This window comes from Lepidothrix coronata, unplaced genomic scaffold (assembly GCF_001604755.1).
Source record: "Lepidothrix coronata isolate B3197 unplaced genomic scaffold, Lepidothrix_coronata-1.0 Scaffold4, whole genome shotgun sequence".
In the NCBI taxonomy this organism is placed as follows: Eukaryota; Metazoa; Chordata; class Aves; order Passeriformes; family Pipridae; genus Lepidothrix; species Lepidothrix coronata.
In genome coordinates this window covers 10,861,187-10,876,454 of record NW_016690184.1, presented here as the reverse complement: position 1 = coordinate 10,876,454, position 15,268 = coordinate 10,861,187, and the positions used below count along the sequence as shown (strand labels likewise).

General features: G+C 41.5%; 1 protein-coding gene across 1 annotated transcript in view; it reads left to right on the top strand.

Annotated features, from left to right (window-relative positions):
* Positions 1–15,053, top strand: part of LOC108501853 (gamma-aminobutyric acid receptor subunit rho-2) — a 32,604-nt gene extending 17,551 nt beyond the window's left edge. Inside the window, exons 3-9 of the mRNA XM_017824121.1 lie at positions 949–1,016; positions 5,113–5,336; positions 9,419–9,501; positions 10,827–10,967; positions 11,211–11,363; positions 13,568–13,764; positions 14,745–15,053. Coding sequence (XP_017679610.1) covers positions 949–1,016; positions 5,113–5,336; positions 9,419–9,501; positions 10,827–10,967; positions 11,211–11,363; positions 13,568–13,764; positions 14,745–15,053 — 1,175 coding nt within the window. The remainder of the gene's footprint in view (positions 1–948; positions 1,017–5,112; positions 5,337–9,418; positions 9,502–10,826; positions 10,968–11,210; positions 11,364–13,567; positions 13,765–14,744) is intronic.
* The last annotated feature ends 215 nt before the right edge of the window (positions 15,054–15,268 follow it).

Genomic DNA, 15,268 nt, shown 5'->3' with positions numbered 1-15,268 from the left:
TTCACAAATTGTCATGGAGGCCACTATGGTCCTTGGAAAATTCGTTTCTGTTGTGCAAGTCCCAGACATGTCTGCAGAGCTTCTGTTTCCTTTGGCAGAGTCTGTCTCACTGACAGTGCCTAGGCTGGAGATAGGCTGGATCTGCTCATCAGTGTGAGCCCTGAGTGCCACACACTGACAGCACAAGGTGGCAGTGGATCCACCTGGACTGTTCCTCAGCAGTTCCTGTTAACCTGCCCTGGTGGATTGTGCTTGGTGTGCACGTCTCTGTAGGCACTTACCACAAGAAATGGGAAAAAGCTGCATGAGGGCACACTATGGTGATGAGTAACCTCAGCAGGTCCTGATCATTAATGACCAGCAGTCTACAGTGAAATTTTGATACAAGGTTTCTAATAATAGAAGAGTGTGCATTTGTTATGGGACATTTTCTGCTTATTTACTCTTTGTGAATCCTTTGGCTGCTAATTTTGAAAGTGCTGAGGAAAACTAGTAACATCATCAGTGAGTCATATGAATGGTGATGGGCTCTTGAGAGATTAATATAGCTTGTCTTTTCGGTAAAAAATGAGAAACCTTCAAGGAAGTGTTCGTTGCTTGCCATTTCTTCATCTCAGTCCCCTCTTCTTGGGGCTAAATTTGTTCATAAAAGCCTAAAATTTAAGATGGGATGGCTCAGTTTCTAAAAATGTATGCAAATGTTTCATCCAAGCTCTGGATTAGCTGGGCAGAGTGTCAACATTGCAGTATATGCCAAGGAGAAGATAATCAATGTTTCAAAAGGGGCCTTACATGGTTATTCACTGACTCTTACCCCAGCCTCCTCATGAAGAGCCATTGACAGAAATGTGTAACATAAGTTCAGAAATGTTTTTCACTTTATAGTGCTAATTAAATGCAGATGATATGAAAGACCATTTATTTGGATATCTAAATCTTCTCTTTCAGGCCCTGCAATTCCTGTTGGGGTGGATGTGCAAGTTGAAAGCTTGGACAGTATTTCTGAAGTTGACATGGTACGTAATCCTCTTCTAAGCCTCAATTACTTCCAGTCATAAAATGTCGTTCCCACCTGAAACCTGTGGGTTTCAAATTATTGGTCAGATCAAAGTAATGGCAGCATCTGTGAAATTCAAAGAGGCTCATATTCAGAAGCAAAGACTTGATAAAACCAGGTGATCAAAGGCTTATCTCTGTATATACAGATAAAGATTAAAAGCATGAAGGAAAAAACAACCTTGAATGGGAGAATAATCAGTGCTATGAAAGATCTATCACAGTCAAAAACATAAACAGCTGTGTATGAAGGTTTGAAGGTATAAGGTGAAGTTCCCATAAGCTGTGCTTACTGCAGGAGTTTTCTTCCTTAGGGAAACATCGAGTTCACATGAATGTTCATATACATTTGGGGGGGAATGTTGTCTGTTTGTTTGGGGGTTTGTGTATTTTTTGGTTTAGTTTTGGGTTGGGTTTTTTTGGATTTTTTTTTTGTTTGTTTGTTTGGTTTTTTTTGTTGGTTTTGTTTTGTTCTGTTCTTTGCTGTAGGAGATGGAATAAAAACACTGGAAAGGAAAGTGCAAAGAGGAACATAGAGGAGAAGAGGAAGCTTCTTAGTTCCTTCCTCCTGCCTTTTCCTCCCTGTTCTTGGGTATCTTCTCTGGTCTAGACAAAACACAAAGGAAGACCTTTAGCTTGAGTGGTTTTCACTGTGGTGCAATTACATCTTCATCCTACTTTGGAGGGGTCGGAGTAGATGACTTTTAAAGATCCCTTCCAACCCAAACTATTCTGTGTTCTAGGATTAAACAAGGGAGCTTGGCTGCCTGGATATTGAAAGAGCGGGTTTGGGGGTATGCATGCAATGAAGTGTGTAGAAGGGAGGTGTCAGCATAGGAAATTGCCACCACAAGGAGAGCTGGGGCTCTAGTATATCAAGATAATGTCAGAGCAGCAAAGAGACCTAATTAGTAAATAAGTAACAATGATTTCTATCAGGAGCATCTGATTTCAACAAAAGTGTTGCCTATCAGAAAGCTTTGAGGTCAGTTCTCTCCCTTGGCTGTTGATAGCTCCGTAGTCCTATTTTCCCAGCACATGACAAGCACTTTCTACGGCAGTTTCTGATATGTATTTGGGGTGGAAGAATGGTCTCTCAGGTCAGTCTGAGTTACATTGGTTTGTTTCTCCAACAGACTGTCCTGGCATGGGTGTTTGCAGAGAGGAGAGCAGGCAGTAAGCTGTTAGCATGGCCAAGGGACCGGGGCTGCCTGTGCCTGCAGCAGGGTGCCCTCCTTGGCTGCCAGTTGCAGGCAGGGCAAGGCTGCAGGCAGGGCTTATCTCAAACTGCTCTGAAGGGTTAGTGGGCCCGGAAATCAGGTACTGTCAGCTGGGCAGTCTTTACATGCTCACTGCTTGAGCAGGCACCTGATGCTCCAAAGAAGCACCAGACAGAAGCGTCAGGAGCCGCAACCCATCATATCTGCAAGACAGTGCGTGTCAGTGAGAGCAGCCAGGAGATGTTTAAAGCACAAGGGTTTAAAATTGGTGCCTGTCTGGTCGGCATGGATGGGCTGCTGCTGTGTGCATTGACAGGGCACGCTCTTGGGGCTGCCTGGAGCACAGCACAAACATGAAATGTGCTGTCAAAATCGAGGTACTTGTGTATGCTCATTTGCTGTGCCTCTGGCAGGTACTATCCATCTCTCAGTTTCTTGTAAAAACTTGTTTCCTAAAGGATTTTCCTACTTGTGAGTGCTGAAATAAACCCCCTTTTTTTTGCTTGTAAATAGCATGTGTGCTGGTCAGAAAGGAACAAGCTGTCAATTAACTGCCTCATTTGACTCATGCCATGAAAAACTTCCTTTATTTAGATTTTATACTTAGCTGTCACTTTGACATTGTGTTTGTAGCATTTGGTGTGCTATGTGTTGACCATTGGAGAGAGAGGAGAGTTGACCATTGTGTTGGCCTGTTTGGAGAGAGAAAGGGGGTGAGGATGAGAGAGAAGAAGCTCCTGCCTGGTAGGACAGGGAAAGGGGTGACCTGGAATGTGGTGTGACCCTTCCCATGTTGTCCCTACAGGCAGTCTCTTCCACCTCCTCTGTGGAGGCTGTAAGCCTTACTGTGGTCGATGTCACATCGTTCCCTGTTCCCCTGTGCTCTGATGATGGAGCTGCCCAGAGGCATTTTGCAGCCGCAACCTCCAGCTGCCTGGCTGTCCTGGTTTTGGCTGGGATAGAGCTAATTTTCTTCTTAGTAGCTAGCTGGTACAGTGCTGTGTTTTGGATTTAGTATGAGAATAATACTGATAACACAGTGTTTTGGTTGTGGCTAAGTAGTGCTTACCCTAAGTCAAGGACTTTTCAGTGTCTCATGCTCTGCCAGTGAGGAGGAGCATGGAAAGAGAGGAAGGGACATGGCCAGGACAGCTGACCTGAACTGGCCAAAGAGATATTCTATACCATAGAAGGTCATGCCCAGTATATAAATTGGCAGGAGCTGGCTGGGAGGGCTGATTGCTGCTGGGGGACAGGCTGGGAATTGGTCAGTAACTGTATTGTGCATCACTTGTGTTTTCTGGAGTTTTGTCCCTCTCTCTTTTTATGACCCTTTTCATTAATCTTACTATTATTATTTACTTTATTTCAATTATTAAACTGTTCTTATCTCAACCCAACTTTTTCTGATTCTCTTCCCCATCCCATTGGCCGGGGACTGGGGGAAGGAGGAGTGAGCAAGTGTCCGTGTGGTACCTAGATGCTTGCTGGGGTTAAACTACAACAATGGTCCTCCTCACCTGGAGCCCCATGTCCCTCCATCTCATGTCATGGCCAAGGGAATGGTGACCCTGAATATCCAGGCTCTTTTTTACCCCTTTTTTGACTTCTGCTGTAACTTGCACTGACTCCTAAGAAAGCAACAGTTGTGCCTCTTCCTTTATTTCCTTTTTCCCACCTCCAGTCAAGCCGATGAGCTTGATGTCCCTCCCCTGAGGGTGACTTGTCCAATCAGGTTGCAACCCAAGCCTGTCAGTAGCAGCAGTTGCTGGAAGTATTTCTTTGTGACTGTAGTTGTAAGGGGAAGGTGGCCAGTGTCCAGTAGGGAATAGAAGCTGGCAGCATCCCTGGGAGGAGTGGCAGTGGAGCCTGGGACCAGCCTAAGATGGGGACCTGCAGGTGGATGAGCAGAAGTGTCTCCCTGGCAGGTCTCTGCCACGGTCAGAGAGGGAGGTGTCTGGCCTGCTCTGTCCCATACAGGGCAGCAAGATGAGGACTGGCACTAGAGCCTTCTTTGCAAACTAATGAAAAACCTATTGGCAATGCAAGGCTATTACCAGACAGCCCTTTGAAGCGGAGAGTCAGGGGAGATTGTTTGTTACCGTTTTTCACCAAACTGATTGTTTGGTTTTGTTTTTAGAAAGTGGTTGCTGCGCAGTTAGGAAGAGGTCCTGGCCTGTGTTGTTGCCTCTTCAGGCTTGGCAGCTCCCATAACCCCTCATTTAATTGTGAATATAAAGAAAAGAAGTGTATTTGATCTCAAAATGAGAGAGTATATGCAGCACTGAAAGCAACAGCTGCCAGGTTGGAATCAACAGATGTTTTCCTTTATGTGACTGAAGCTCCTGCCCCCTCAACAAGCTTAAAAAGGGAACTTTATTTATACACTTTTATGGTAGTCACTTGGTTGCTATTTGCAACAATTTAGTTCTTTTGGGGATAAATTACTTAATGTTTAGCCTCTTCATTAAGCTAACTTTCACAATTTTTCCTCTAGATCATGCTATTGATACCGTAGTCCTGCAAGATAATTTTGCCAGGGTTGAAGAATTGTTTCTCTGGGGCGTTGCTTCTCTTGGGGCATATTTATATCCCTTTTGTGACTGAACATTACTGGGTACTGTAATACATTCATTGGTTGTTTATGCTTTGTTTTGGCTGAAATTATTTTTCAGAAAAATCTATTCACAGAGATCATCGGCCTAGGAAAGAATCGGGAGTTGAGAGTGGAGAGATTTTATCTACCTGGTAGGAGTGAGTTTTCTTTCTGGTGTGTCCCAGTTGTAGAGTGCAGCACTGACAGACCTCTCTCTGGTTCTCTTCATTTTTTGTGAAGGATTTCACTATGACCTTATACTTAAGGCACTACTGGAAGGATGAGCGTCTCTCCTTTCCCAGCACCAACAACAAGAGCATGACCTTTGACGGCAGGCTGGTGAAGAAGATCTGGGTCCCTGATGTCTTCTTTGTGCATTCCAAGAGGTCCTTCATTCATGATACCACCACAGACAACATCATGCTGCGAGTGTTCCCTGATGGTCATGTCCTCTACAGCATGAGGTAACAGTGCAGCCCTGATACTCCTGAGCATCCCCTGGGGCTTTGCTGTCAATTTTGCTCTTGGCTTGACTTTGGTGATCACTAGGACTGCTACTGCCAATCCTGCTACTCACACTGCAGATGCAGAGCCCTGTTTCCAGAAAGTGCGGTGCAAAATGCTTTGCAGGAAACTGAAAGAACCCATGCTTTGGGGAGTAACAGGATAACCTCCTCCCCAGGGGAAGCATGCCCTCAACCCTTTGCAGTCAGTGGAGGGCTTAGTCAAGCAGGAATGTTCATCCCAGGGTCAGTCTGTGATTAAACTGGAAGCTGCTGATATACCAGATGGTGACCTCTATAATTATCCTATTTTTCTTCCTGTTTGTCTAGAAATGTTTTTTTATTGTTGTGGTGGTGTTTTTGTGTTGATGTAAAGGTTTAAATTTATTGATGCTGAAATGGCAGTATTAAAGGCAGTCAGGTTTTCTACTAGATTTGTTGGCTGGAAGAATCCTGAGGCACGTCTGTCATGACCTGGAGGGTTACCCATCCTGTGGGTGTACGCAGATCGTGACGGTGGGTTTGCAGAATTCTGTAATACACAAGGACATGGAGGCTTAATCCTCTAAACTTCTCTACCTTATTACAGATTACCAAAAATACCACAAAAATCACCACTAGCAAGTAAACTACCACAAAATCACCACTACCTATGATGAATAAAATGAATATTAATATACATATCAAGCTATTTCAAATTACTGTTAGCAATCAGTAATTTAGTGTCCATAACTCATGTGACAACAGCCAATAACAGATATAACTAACTAGGTATATGCTTTCACTGGTTACTTATTATTAGTGGAACAACTCTTCAACAGTATACCAGCAGGTACACTTAGGATAGACTGCTTGTATGAATGCATAATAATGATATCAAGTGATTCCATCATCAGGTGAACCAAATCATCCTATGAATGAAGGACAAACTGAAACAGCCTCCAAAGTGGGCCCAGAGGGATCCAATGAAACAACAGAGTGGCACTTCAGAGATACCCTGAGTCATAGGGTCTGGAGTCAGCCCGCCACCCCCAGTGAGAGTCCGAAAGCTGGTAGAAACTTCATACAGTGAATTCAATCTGTTTAGGAATGGAAAAGTACATGCAGCATGGAAAGTTCTCAGAGAATAAGGCTTCATTTTGGGTAAAAGTCATGTCCTTCTTATATCCAGAGATATAAGAGGGTGTAGGACACTATCACTTTGAGCAGCCCATAGGTGCTGGTAATTTCTATTTTTCACCTGTGATGAATAATAGATAATGTTGTTTTCTGTTCTTTCAGAAAAATTTTTATTTTCCAGACAATAAATTGCCTTTTATATCCCTTTCTTTTTGCGGTTGTTGATGGTATTCCAGGATGTCTCCAGTTTCTAGGTACCCTGTCTGCATTTCAAAGAGACCAGCTGTGCTTCTCAAGGATATGTCTGCCTGCCAGGCTGGCAGGCCTTTCTCTGTCAATATTTTTCAGAAGGCAGCTTTCCTGCTCAGTAGTTTCCCCTTCTAACCAGGCCACCTTTACGGCTGCTCACATCACCATCCCAGCAGATTTCATTTACCTCAGAAGAAGGCAAAAAGAAAAGTGGAGAAAAATACACTTCCAGAGGAGAAAAGCTGAAGAGCCCAAACAAAAGGATATTTCCCCAGGGCAGAAAACATGCTCTCAGTGTACAGAGACCTTGGAATGTTTTGTAGCCAAGGATTTCTGTTCTAGGATCTTTCTGGAACTTACTCACTTCAGATATGGCAAAATGATTCTCAAAAACTAGGAAAGGTTTTCTATAAAGTTTTATTCAGGATGCTCTTTCTCTTTGAAGAATAAGCATAGTGGGCAATATTGTCCCAAGTAGGACAATATTGTCCCAAGTAAGACAATATCCTACAGAACTAGGGGGTTCTAAAGTTCACTCTAAAGCAAAGTTTCATGGTCCAAATACAATTCTACTGAATTTATTTTAAAAACCCTGGACAAATTTGTAAAATCACAAAGAAATATATGCGTGTGTGTAAGAAAGAAATGCATCATATGGCTACTTCATTTTGCCTGATTTAATGATTAAAGTCCCAACTTGATCAAACACTTAAGAACACTTTCCCTGTTATGAACCCATTTAATAAATCCATTTATTGCGTGGGAGGTCTGATTACCCACACCTAAACTAAGCACCTAAAGACAGTGTATATTTTTTTGGAACTGGATGAGGATGAAGGTGCCATATAGCTGGAGAGACAAGAAGCAGAAAGAAAAATAAAGAATGAGGTTAGATGGAAGCTTGGGTCAGTGCTGAGGGGAGAAGAGCAGCAGGAGGATAGGGACCTTCCTGACGGCTGTTGCTCTGTGTAACTGAGTATCTGTTTCCATTGCTCACACCCCACAGTTCTTATGTTCTAAAGCCAGGAGCAATCCACTTATTAGCAGTGCTCAACAACCAGAATGAATGAACAAGTATTTTTAATGGCAAACATTGGTTCTGTTCAGGTCTGCTCATTTGCACACATGCAGAGTATTTACTTTCAAAATTTTCTGTGATCTGTCAAGGAGGTGATGTGAATTTTTAATGTTATCCACAAGAGAGAAGATTGTGAGTTAACCACAGCTGACTGCACAAGAGTTAAATGGATAATTTGATACATAAAACAAAGAAGAATGAGAATCTTCATGGCGTTTGGGCCTGGTGGTGTTTAGGACACTCAGAATGAGATCTGGCTGACAAAACATGGGTGTCTGGTCATACTGGAAATGCCCTCAGATGTCTTGAGATATCTGCAAGGGGTTGATACTGGGCTGAGACACATTTCATTCCTCATTTCAGTCTTGGGCTTTCATGGGCACCTAAACACTGCACTCTAATTGAGGAATATGTTACTGATGAGCTGATTTTCTGTGCTGTCACTGGCTAATGAATTGTTATTGATCACAGGTTGTGCCATAGTTCAGGTGATGCTGAGGAAAGAAAATAATAGAAAGAAAGAAAATAATGAGACTGAGTTATACAACGTTTAAATGCTACACACAATTAGGGGAGGTCATTGCCTCAATACACCTTCTGGAACATATCCCCAAAAACATTCCTTAAATTTTGCACATAAGGCAAAAATTTGCTCTAGTTTTATGATCAAAATGAACAGTGTGAGCTTTTCAGGGGTGATGAGTGTGTAGATCAGGGTAGGATTTGCATCTAAATCCCTGCAACAGAAGAAAAGTTCTTTATCAACGTCTGCAATAAATCTAGGAAATGGTCACAGCTAACGTAAGTTGGCTTCTGAAACGATGAGTCACAGCTGATTTGAGCCTACTAAATTGAGAGCTCCACTGCAAATCCGTCTGCAAGGGAAAGTTCACTGACCCACTGGAAAATTTCTTATGTAACCATGTGCACAACTGGACTAATTTAAAGACTGGAGCTGTGATTGCTGCAGCTCTTTAGCTTAGACTTAAACTTAACAGAGGCAAATCTCACTTCTTGAAAATAAGCTGCATCCATTTTACATCCCCTGCCCCAGGAATACACCCCTCAGATTAAAATAATTTTATTGAGAGCAGAAAGAAACTGCTTTTTCTTTAAAAATATATGTAGTGGAGCAATTCTGTGGCTTGCAATAAGGATGGTCATGTTCCTCAGACTTGGATCATTCTTGGGGTGACTATGGAGAGAACTGAGCAATGGGGAAAATGAGGAAACCTTAATTGAGCTGTACCTAAGAGAAACTTGAAATGTAAACGGTGAAGTTATTTTATGTTGTTGCTTTGTATATAAATACTTGGCTGTAAAATACAGTAGACTGACTGTACTGACATTAGTATAACTGTAATGCTCAAGATAGTGCTTTAGTTCCTTGGTAGATATTGAAATTACATCTTCCTTTGGAGTTTCTGTGTATAATCCAGCTTGTTTGAACTTGGATAATTGGTAATTTTCCTGGGGATTTTATGCTAACATCATGCATAATTTCTGGCTTTAAAGCTGCGGAATAATTATCTGCAATAACATTCTGCTTGATTGCTCCTCATAGAAACCAACTTTTCTTCTCATTTTCAACTTTTAGGGTCACAGTGACAGCAATGTGCAACATGGACTTCAGCTGCTTCCCCCTGGACTCTCAGACATGTTCTCTGGAACTGGAAAGCTGTATGTTGTATCTGTGTTTCTTGATAGATGTGCTTCATGACTGGCTGCACAAGCATTGCACTGGACACATTTCAGAATACTTTTTATTTCAGGGCCTGAAAAGATAGTTCACCAGAGTTACTAAAAGACTTTCTATTGACTCAACAGTGTTGTATGTCTAGTCCTTATGCTGCTAGACAGGGGAATTTGCAAGGAAAACATCCTATGACATAATCCTGATCCTGCAAACACTGTGACCTGGGCTAAGCTTCTTTGGGAAGTATTTGTTCTGTGGAGAACTTAATGTGAACAGTAAAATTTTCGTGGCTGTTCTGTAAACTTTCTCCAGTGTAGACTAACATCTAGTTGTTTTGAGGTCCTCCCAGCTGTTTAACTACAAACAGCAAAATCACAAGGTAATTGACATTGATGTTGAGGTCAGCTGCTCCTTGAGTTCAGCTGCTCCCTGTTGAGAGCAGGGAGATCTTTATAGTGGGTTGCTCAGGGCTGTGTCCAGTTGGGTTTTGAACAAGGTAAAGCAGGCTCCACAACTTTTCTGTGCAACTTGTTCAAATATTTAAGAGTCCTCATCCTGAAAAATTTACTTTTACCTGCTTGGAAACAACCCTTTGCTGTGACTTGCATTCCTTGCCTCTTGTCCTTTCATTCTCTACCTTGATGAAGAGTCTGAGAAAAGCCTGCTGCCATCTTCTCTATGATCCTCAACAGGGCAGCATCTGGACCCCACCACAAACTGCTCTTCTTTCAGCTGAACGAACCCCGTTCCCCCAGCCTCTTATGCTGTGTGCTCCAGCCCCTTGATCAAGACCATCTTGATAACCCTTTTCTCATTCCCCATTCCCAATACCAAGTGTGATAACAAATTCTGTTTTTCATATATACTTTTAAAATATTTCTAGACTTTTGCTTCAGATCCTACCTATCCTTTTTGCTTTTATCATTATAAGATAGTTTGAGTGTTTGTGTTTGAGGTGTCTGCGTTTCCTCCTTCCTCTGAATTCGAGTGTGTTACCCATGATTATTTCCTGGTCTATTTTTATCAGTTAGCAATACCTTGTCAATTAATTTTGATCTGTGATGTTCAGAAGAGTGCCATTCTAGCTGTCATTCCATCAGTGTAGAGTAAAAAGAGGATGTGTTTCCTTGAATCAGGATGACCTAAATTTTTATTTTTGTCATGATATATTATATCATGCGATCTTTTTAACTCAGTGCTTTTAGCAAAGTTATTTGTGGCATTACTTCATGCCAAAGACTGCATCTGTTAGCTTTTGTCAAACCTCCAAGCTAAAGTCACTTCACATCATGTTTCTTCTTTCCCTAAGATGCTTACACTGATGAAGATCTGATGCTGTACTGGAAAAATGGGAATGAATCTCTGAAAACTGATGAAAAGATTTCTTTGTCTCAGTTTTTGATACAAAAATTCCACACTACATCAAGACTGGCTTTCTACAGTAGCACGGGTATTGATCTTTTCTGATTTAATACTACTGCTAAAACTAATGCTGTATTAACTGCCTGTGAGAGGGCTCTTGGGATTATGTTGCTGAAATGTAGTCTCCACGGTCTGGACAAGACATGTTTTGTAAGCTCAGTTTCTTTTTTCACTACTCTTTAGAATTAAAATAGCAAAAGAAAGATCTTACCTCTCTGTGCCTACTGTCAAGGCTCTTTCCACTGATTCTGGGTTTCCTTCTCTCTCAAAGGTTGGTACAATCGACTCTACATTAACTTCACTTTACGTCGACACATCTTCTTCTTCTTGCTCCAAACTTACTTCCCTGCTACCCTCATGGTCATGTTGTCCTGGGTGTCCTTCTGGATTGATCACCGAGCAGTTCCTGCCAGAGTCTCTTTGGGTGAGAACAATTGCAAAAAGCCATGACTGTGTGAAAATCTTTGAATGCAAAAGTTTTGGCAGGACTGGGCAATCAAATGTTGGTTTTACCTGATGATTAATGTAATGTAAAACTTGCAGTTTGTCTTAAGTCCTTCCTCATTAAGCAGTCTTCATGACCTACACTTTGCTCAGGACAGAAAGGGCTATGGTCTTAAAACTACAGTTGAGCAGAGAAGTTTCAGTATTTATGAGTTGAGGAATTGAGAGTTTTTCCCTGTTGTCCCGCCCTGCAGTTCTAAAACACGCATTCCCATTGGTGACAGTAGAGTTTCACAGGAGTTCAGGCACCTACAGGGCTTTAAAGGCTTCTGTTACAATTTTCATGAGTGCCTTTCAAGAGCAGGATCCTGCCATGTCCCAGCTGCCACAGTGAATATCCCAGCCCAGCTATGTGTCTTCCCAACCAGCCAACACCAATACTGTGGCCAGTGGTTTTCTCCAGACTGCCTGGAGAGTGGTAATGTGGCATATCTTAACAAAGTTGAGAAAGAAAGGCAGCAGCAAGGGATCTAGCCCTATCAACACCTGTGTACTTTGGTATCACAGAATTATGAAATCATAGAATGGTTTGGGTTTGAAGGGATCTTAAAGATACATAATCCCAACCACCCTGCCATGGGCAGGAACACCTTCCAGTAGACAAGGTTGCTCACAGCCACATCCAGCCTGGCCTTCAAACATGTTGTTCCATCTGGTGTGCCCCTGGGGAAACTCAGGCACCTCAGTAACTCCAGGCCTCAGACAGCAGCGGGGCAGTGAAAGGAACATAGCTTTCCTCTCTCATCTACAGTGCCTGAGGATGAGAGGCCACTAACCCTGAGGTGAGGCAGATGCTGGGTTTCTCCTTTCCCAAGGGTGTCCTACACTGAGAACCCAATGTGTCTGGGGTAGTAAGGTCTCTCATTTGAAGGAGTGGAAAAGCAAAGAAGAAGCTGTTCGAAATCCTGCACACACCAATCTGCCTCTCTGGATATCTAAAACCCAACAGTCAGAGCTTTGTCCATATCAGGACTGGAGGAAATTCTTTCAGCTGAACATAAAAAAGAGCTGATTTGTTTATCACTCCATGCATAGGTTAAAGGAAGGCAAAAATATAGTAGGAAAACTCTCTGAATATTAATGTTAGGCTTCCAATACTGAAAGCATAAGCACAGTATTCCAGCTTATAAGTTCATTTCACTTAGAGAGCTATGCACTAGAGCAAACAGATGAGAAGAGGGAGCTGGAAGTCTGCTCCACTGAAAGAAATGTGTTTGGTTTCAATTTTTTAAAAGAAATTGTATCCTGATAAAAAGTGAACAACATTAGCTATGTTCACAGCAGTCACTGTTTTGAAATGGCTGAAGTAGCTATGAATGCTTTTTGACTCTGTTTTCTCTGTTTAAGTGGCTTTGGGAATGTGTCAATATTCTTCTCTCCATGACAATCCAAAGGATATATTATTTTGCAGGATTATACGTATACCTGTCTAAATATATATACACATACATATGTGTGAAGATATATGCATACTCACACATATATAAACACATATATTTAATTATAAACACATACACATGCACACATTTATCTATATAATACCATGGTGGTTGTTCAAAATGTTTTGATTTCCACAGCTTTAACTGTAGACAAATATTTCTAGAGGTAAAAGCATAACACTTTTCTTTTGCATGGCTTCATGCAAAATATTTTATCCTTATTGCCTGTCCCTTTTAAGATCAGTGATTTAGATCAAGTCCTCTTTAGCTGTGACCGAAAGTCAATACTAATTTTCTTCCTGGCAGTACCTGTAACACAGAATGGTACAGTTGGGAAACAGGGGTCCCTGTCACCACTGGTCTTAGCAGACCTGACCTTAGGGTTAGGTGTGTTAAAAATGTGTTTTAACAACACTGTCTCATAAACCATGGAGATTGAGGAGAGAGTTAAATGCTGTTCCTAGAGAAATCATTGCTCCTCAAAACTCAACCCATCATGAGCACAGAAGTGTAGGCAGTGGAACAGTTCTGCATTGGCAAAAGAGATACGTTACACATATTTATTTGACATTGAATATATTTTAGATCATCATGTAAACCATAATTTCTGGGTTTTTTTTCTAGAGATGAAAAGCCTTATATACTGTATCAGTCAATAACATTTATTTCTCTTGGTTCTGTCCAGGGATAACCACTGTGCTGACCATGTCCACGATCATCACTGGGGTGAATGCTTCCATGCCTCGTGTTTCCTACATCAAAGCAGTGGACATTTACCTGTGGGTCAGTTTTGTGTTTGTCTTCCTCTCGGTATTGGAATATGCAGCTGTGAATTACCTGACGACGGTGCAAGAGCGGAAGGAGAGGAAACTCCAGAAGAGGGTGAGAAAAACTTCTTTTCATCCATTTAATCCTTTTTTGCCTTGTGGCTGATCTGGTCTTTATATTGACAGAGTTTTTCGGTGGCATCCTGAATATTCCATATTGATAAATATATACATATTTATATCTTCTGATATATAAATTTCTACATATATATATTTAATTATTTTAGCTGAACACATCCTTGAAAACAAGGAAAAACCATAGTTCAAAGTTGGTGGAGGAGGGAATTGGGTGCAAAGTATTACTGGGTAAGGAAATTGGTCTATGGGGAATCAGAGGCAGGATCTCCTAGCAGAAAGGTTTGGGAGTCCATTTTCATTGCATACAAATACATCATCCATATTGCTGGAACAGGAGAACTTCAGATTTTGAATAGTAGAAGATGGCATTTGCCATTCAAAATTCTACCTGCAGTCTAAAAAACTTGTGGGATGTATGCTGCTAAAGTCAACGCAAGTTTTGACAGTAACTTCAACAGAGTGGGGATTTTACATTAGGCTTTTAGCAGGTCATCTCCTTGGTTTAAAATCAGATTTACAAAGAAAACGTGTATCTGTGAAACCAGAACTTAGGCCTTTTTTTTCCATAACATATACTGGATAAGCCTTTTCTACAGATAAAACTGCATCTTGTCCTTGAATATTTATAAACATCAGGACTGAAAAATAGAGGATCTCAAGACAGGAAGGCTGAACAAGAGATAGCTAAGAAAACTTTTTGCTTAGATTAAATGTCTGCTAAGCATTTTTTTTATCTTTTCTGAATTTGCTTGTCCAAGCAGCGGAGCTAAACCCTATTTCTTACTTCTGGAACACAAACAACAATCCAAAGTGACTTTTTTGTTCAAAGAGGAAAAAACATCTCAACTAAAATTTCAAGCTCAACTGTTTACAAGCTGTCTGTTAATAGAAAGCCATAATTTCTGTTGCTCATGTGTTCTTCCAGTGTTCAACCGTATTTCTTGTTTATGCTTCTAGTTTTCATGTTCGTGCGGAATACCTCACTCGAAAACTATGATGCTGGATGGAAACTACAGTGAATCTGATGCCAACAGCCTGGCAGGATATACAAGAAACCAGATGGCACCAGAAGAAGAAAAACAAGAAAAGATAGTTGTGCATTTGGCTATGAGCAATGAATCTAATTCATCAAGGAAGAGAGGCCTGAAGGGTCATGTGGGCTTGCGCATCATCCAGAACACTCATGCAATTGATAAATACTCAAGATTAATATTCCCAGGCACCTATATATTTTTTAATTTGATATATTGGTCTGTCTTTAGCTAAGCATGCTGGCACAGCAGTGACTGACTCAGAACACATTTACAAAACTCTCTTTTGTTGGTACTTTTTCAGTCAAATCTGGATGCAAAGCCAGAAAACTGATTCTTTTATTGCTTCTTCGAAGGGGAGGACTCCAGTAGGCAACTCCATGCACAGGCATCATGGAGGAACCTGCTGTGCTGGTTGATTTTCAACCCACACCCCAGCTCCTGTTTGCT